At 43.6% G+C, this 5,348-nt stretch overlaps 2 protein-coding genes across 2 annotated transcripts in view; one reads left to right on the forward strand and one right to left on the reverse strand.

The window, feature by feature from the left end:
• The window catches only part of T265_01695 (hypothetical protein), a gene marked incomplete at both ends in the record, with an annotated part of 7,188 nt that extends 5,547 nt beyond the window's left edge, over positions 1-1,641 (forward strand). Inside the window, 2 exons of the mRNA XM_009165761.1 lie at positions 1,312-1,374; positions 1,413-1,641. Coding sequence (XP_009164025.1) covers positions 1,312-1,374; positions 1,413-1,641 — 292 coding nt within the window. The remainder of the gene's footprint in view (positions 1-1,311; positions 1,375-1,412) is intronic.
• T265_01697 (hypothetical protein) overlaps positions 1-5,348 on the reverse strand; it is a gene marked incomplete at both ends in the record, with an annotated part of 34,353 nt that overhangs the window by 24,437 nt on the left and 4,568 nt on the right. The window contains one exon of the mRNA XM_009165763.1: positions 232-323. Within this exon, the coding sequence (XP_009164027.1) occupies positions 232-323 (92 nt within the window). The remainder of the gene's footprint in view (positions 1-231; positions 324-5,348) is intronic.

Here is a 5,348-nt window from a genome sequence, read left to right on the forward strand (position 1 = left end):
CCTAGAGTAAAAAGAAGAAAGAGTGGGTTGTGGAGGGGACTTAGTGCAGGCCTATGTCAAGTATTCTGGGCCGCCTACACCTCTAACCGCTCAATCAGACAATCTGGAAAGAAACTGACAGCACGAAGGCCACTGACATCGATTAGCCACCATTTCTTGCAACGTCTTCAGCCGAATATACGTGGGGTCACGGGGAGCCCATCCTGGAAGGCGCACAGCACTAACACTAACCTTCACTGTGTGCAAGGTCAGCAAATCACAGTAGGCGTTGGAGAAAAGTGAAGACATTTCAATGATGATTTCCACATGTAAAGCTGTTTTGCCTGAAGTGATATCTAAAAGAGAGGGCAAACTGTTGAGGGTCTGATGGCTTCCAGATCCTTTCCTTTTACGATAACCTCTTGTAATAGGCATTTCTACGAATTGACAGAAAGCGGCCGGTCTTGTAAACGGGCTGCTACACTGCTTATTTGTCTGTGTAGGCCCAGGGAACTGAGTCAGCTTTTAATCAAACACCTGACCCATAAGTGATGACAATAAAATGGTCAACAGCGTTTCACTAAATAATTTCTGCAGTCCAAAGTAGTCGGTTCTACTTTAAACACTAAACGCAAAGTTTCGAATCGCCAACTTCCTTCTTTAGGTCCATCAAATAGGTCCGATCCCTGCATCTCTACCAGTTTCATTCCATACCTGACTACCAAGCTGACGCAAGTTACGATAAACACTGGTTTGCATATTAGCTTGGTTTTAATGAATCTTCTGTCAACATCGGCTTATCGTGCGCATCACTGTTTGCCTCGAAGTACCTAACTTTTGATGTCCAAAATTGAAACGAGGTTGATGGATAATTCGGGGAGTGCATCCAGTTGGATTCAATTGAGTCTCTCCTTTCGAGCAAGCTAGTTTACAAGTGAGTTTAGTTCGCTAGTTGCTAGTTGTGGGTTCAAGTGGAACATTATATTGACGGAAATTCGGGGACTGTGCCTACCTGATAAGTCCGAACTGAAAGGCCGGACCAGTTTAGGGCTGTCCCGGGAGGGGGGGTTCGGCGAACTTATGAGTAGCTTTGAACTTATGCTGACCTATTAGCTATTTTGTACGCATGACTAAGCGACTGTGATATCATCCACTTTACTTCGTGATTCAATGACCTTTCTACCCCTTCCCTCCCATTTTTGCATTTATACACACGACCTTCTCTAACCATCCACGTGATCCACATCTACCTGCGTACCACTTTGTGGTGTGAGCTATGTAAGCTACCATTGTTCTTATCATGACATCTACAGATAGTTCCATTCGCTCCAGACCCTCTGAGGGTCTGAAACAGCCAAAATTATATGCCCCCGTCGTGCGAAGTTCCCTCCCAAAGTAAGTAATATACATATTCCGCGAATTGGGCCTTTTAGTGATCTAAAACTAACAGGCTTCTTGAATCAATTCAATCAATCCATCACCTATAAACCATGTACCATTGGTACATTGGTTCCAGCTGCTAAAGTTTTGATCCCCGGAAAACGGGAAACTGGAATATACAACCAAGCCTTGGAGGCGAAGGCATGTTCAGTTTTTTCCGAAACTGGACAGCTACGTGTTGAAGGCGATGACTTTGGTGCACGAGCACCACTGACTGTATGACTGGGCCATTTCCGCCTATGTCATTAACCACTGGTGATTTGAGTCTCTGGGTGAGGTGACAGTTGCCCACCCGACTAGGTGTACTGGTTACTGTTTTCGTACTTCGTCGCCAGGTCATGCACTGTCCACCGCTCGGTCGCTTCCACTCAGCGCAGGGCTCGGAAAAAAGAGCTCTGTGGATCAGACGGCCTTCTGGCACGCGAAGTACATACCCAAACCAGCGCAGCCTATGAAGCGTGAGTAATTCATTTATAGCGGGAGAGTTTGTTCTTTCTAAGACCATCTGGCATTACCCACGTCACTTTGGCGCCATAGGTGTCGGAGGTCGGAAAGAGCTGCTCTGGCCTTTCCAGTTCTAGAAAGTCTCACCTCAAGCCACTCCACTGGAACTTATACGGCTGCCCAGGTTAACAAATCTATCTACCACGTCAATCGGCTCACCTGCAAGCATGGGCTGTGAGTTTGATCCCGCCCAGTCTTGTAGCAGCACTTTACACTTTGCAAGTATGAAGCGCGGTTTCTTGAATAATAACTCCAATAGAATAACATGATTTTGGCTGCACGGTAAACGACTAATACGGAAATAATAGTACGGTGCCATAAAAATACCCCGTTTAGGGAGACGACTCTCGATTCTTTACACAAAGCCTCTTCAAAAGTATAAGTTCTCTGCAAAAGAACATCAATCTCAGAAAAAACAGCATTGGGTTTGCGATGTGGACCATTCTGTTCAAATGACTATCCAGTCCTCGATGCAGTAAAAAAACCGGGACGATTCGATAAAGTACCAATTACCAGCGGAACACATTCATTTGCAAGCAAATTTGGTTTTGAGGGGGACTCAGCAAGGATCCAGCTAACTCTCTCGTTTATGCTGTTTTCAAGCAACTGGATGTGCTGTACCAGGCCGCCTCATGTTTCAGTTGGTAACATTTTCGAGATATCGTGATACATGTAAGGAATAAGAAATTTTCAGCAACCTTATGAGTAGTGTATTACGTCTATACCACTTACCGGGTTTAAAAATTGTTCAAAAGCAGCTCATCCCCTGAGAAATTTCAGAACATCATTTAGCGACTACCAAGGCCTACAATGTGCTCCGGTCCGACAAAAAACCGTTTTTCATGCTGTAGTCCCATTATGAAGAAAAAAGAAAATCAGTTTGATTTTCATTTTTACTACAGCAGTTCGGTTCCGGAATCCTGCGACTACGAGACATAAGTGTTAAAGTATGACTATGTCGATAGGGTTCACAGGGTTATGCGGAAAAGTAACCCCGTGTTCCAGCCACTTAAGATAATCTAGGATGAACAGTTTTCCCGTTTCCAAATACAGCAGCCAACCTTCAAATAAGGATCATACGTGAAAAGGGGGTCATTGCTGACGAGTATGAAGAAGACATTGGAGAGATCAAAGAGATGAGGGTGCTAAGGTGTCATTTGTTTAAACCCTATGAGGACATTGTTTACATGCATGAATCACGAGGCCTATATGAGGTAGGAACTTCAGCGTCATGTGGCATGTAACAGAGAAAGTATAGAGCCTAGATATATTATGGTAGAATAAAAGGCCATAACCTAGCTATTCACAGAGACACCTTGAACCAGCTCTGAGCCAATGTGACATATGGTTTCAACCACTGAAGCCTTTTGAGTTAGTATTTTTACAGCAATGATATTTATGGCGGAGTACTTTAATTATACCATGGTGTTACTATTCTTGCATTGTACAGAGAAGTTTTAATTAGCTGAGAAGTCTTGGAGGACTGTCAGATGGTGTCTGTGGAGACAGTTATTAGCACAGTTCCTCCTATAGACACTCGAGCGTGGAGCTGGTACGAGTTAGTTTGTTTTCCGTGAAGTCTTTTGCGTAGAGGACTGCTGTATATGACCGATGAGATACCAAATTCCAACGTATGGACACAGGCCGTGTCAACGGGTAAAAAAGCGGTAGCGAGCAGTGTATATTGATTTCCCACTTAGAGGGCTTTATACAGCTGCAAAAATACTTGTTCACACAGGGAACGAGGTAGGGAAATAGTTGGAGAAACGAAGTTGTGGAAAACTGGTTATTTAGCTCATCTTTGTGCGATCATGTCAGCGTCAGGACAGAAGGACGGCTGTTCAATCGAGCGTGTATTCATTGAAACTTCTGCCGCATAAAAGATTGTGTGTGGACTAATCCCGCGGAGCGGTTTCGCAACTCTAAACTGCTGTCCGGGTGTGTTACGATAAGTTTAGCTTCTGGCAATTTTTCAGCATTGATTTGACAGGCTTCTTTTTCGCTTGATCTAGTTACGTACTAAGTATCGGTGCTGCGGCGGTAGTGCTCGTTAGATAAATGATTTCACTCATGGGCGGTGATCAATGAAGCCAGGATGTCTACACAGGACGTTGCAGTGTTTGTAACAATCGATAAATTAATGGAATCATGACTGTGGCCACAACTGATGAGTATCACTCAGAAACCAAGTGTTGGATGCTTTACTCGGGGGTTTGAACCTCCTGATCTCCTATGTATAGCACTTTTTAACAAGTCTAATTTTGCCGTCACTTTTGGAAAGGAAAACAGGTTATCTGGAATATTCAAATGGATGAGTCTATTTTACATTTAAAAAAACTTTCAACTTGTCATGTGGGAAGAAAAGCATCGTAAAAAGTGTTTTCATTTTTTATTAATGTCGTTCACTTTACATTAAGATCACCGTTCGAATGAGGGTGAGAGTGTTCACTTTAACACGAGGAACGACGATAAACAGAGCAGCATCCTTTACCATGCCCAATGTTGCATGCGTATCACTGACCTGGTTTGGCTAATTAACTATCGATTTTCGGAGTTGTGTTCTAACAAACTGTTTTATGTGCATATGTCGTATCCGAGCAACCGATAGTCTATCTTAGTTCGCCGGTTGGTAGTTACCGATCTAACTTGACTGTAAACATTTTCATCATCTCATGCTACACAGAGCATTCACCCCGAGCAGAACAGTTCTCAATGAATACTGTCATGACAGATTGCAACCGCATAGTTTTACTCTGGCTGAGATGTACCGCCCTCATAAGCAGACGATTGATGATAGTCGATAGCATGTCCAGAATTGAGGTCAGTCGTATGGTTCGTTTACTCTGTTTGGCCGTCTGTTGTGTGCACGTCTGTCTGGTTGACAGCAGGCTATGGACGGTGAAACACGTAAACAGAAACCTCATGGCTGTCCATCAAGCGTTTATCACCGAAGTAACCTATCTTTAAGCAGACGCTCTACCGCTTTCCTCTTGAGTGAAAGTAACTTTTTGTCTGTGATACAAAAATCCATAGGCAGAATCGGATTGTGACGTCAAAATAACGGGCACCGACACGCAGATAAACCGTAATAAACCAAAACGGTCAGAGCCGGGTGACTGCAGTACTGTCTGAATGCTATTTCATCAAGATACAATCAAATATGGAGAGACCAGTTTCTAGAATAACTAGAGATCAGCTTAGCGAATATACACTCATTTGCAAACTAATTTGGTTTTTCGAGAGACTCACCTGGAACCCAACTGAATCTCTCGTTTGTGACTTAATGTGCTGCACCAGGTCGCTTCATGTTTCAGTCGCTACGATGTTTGAGATATCGCGATACAGGGCCAAATTTGTTTCCAACTGAGGGTACTTCGCAATTTGGTTTCAAGTAGAACATATGGTTGACAAAAATTCGGGGACTG

The sequence above is a fragment of the Opisthorchis viverrini genome (genome assembly GCF_000715545.1).
Source record: "Opisthorchis viverrini unplaced genomic scaffold opera_v5_18, whole genome shotgun sequence".
NCBI lineage: Eukaryota > Metazoa > Platyhelminthes > Trematoda > Opisthorchiida > Opisthorchiidae > Opisthorchis > Opisthorchis viverrini.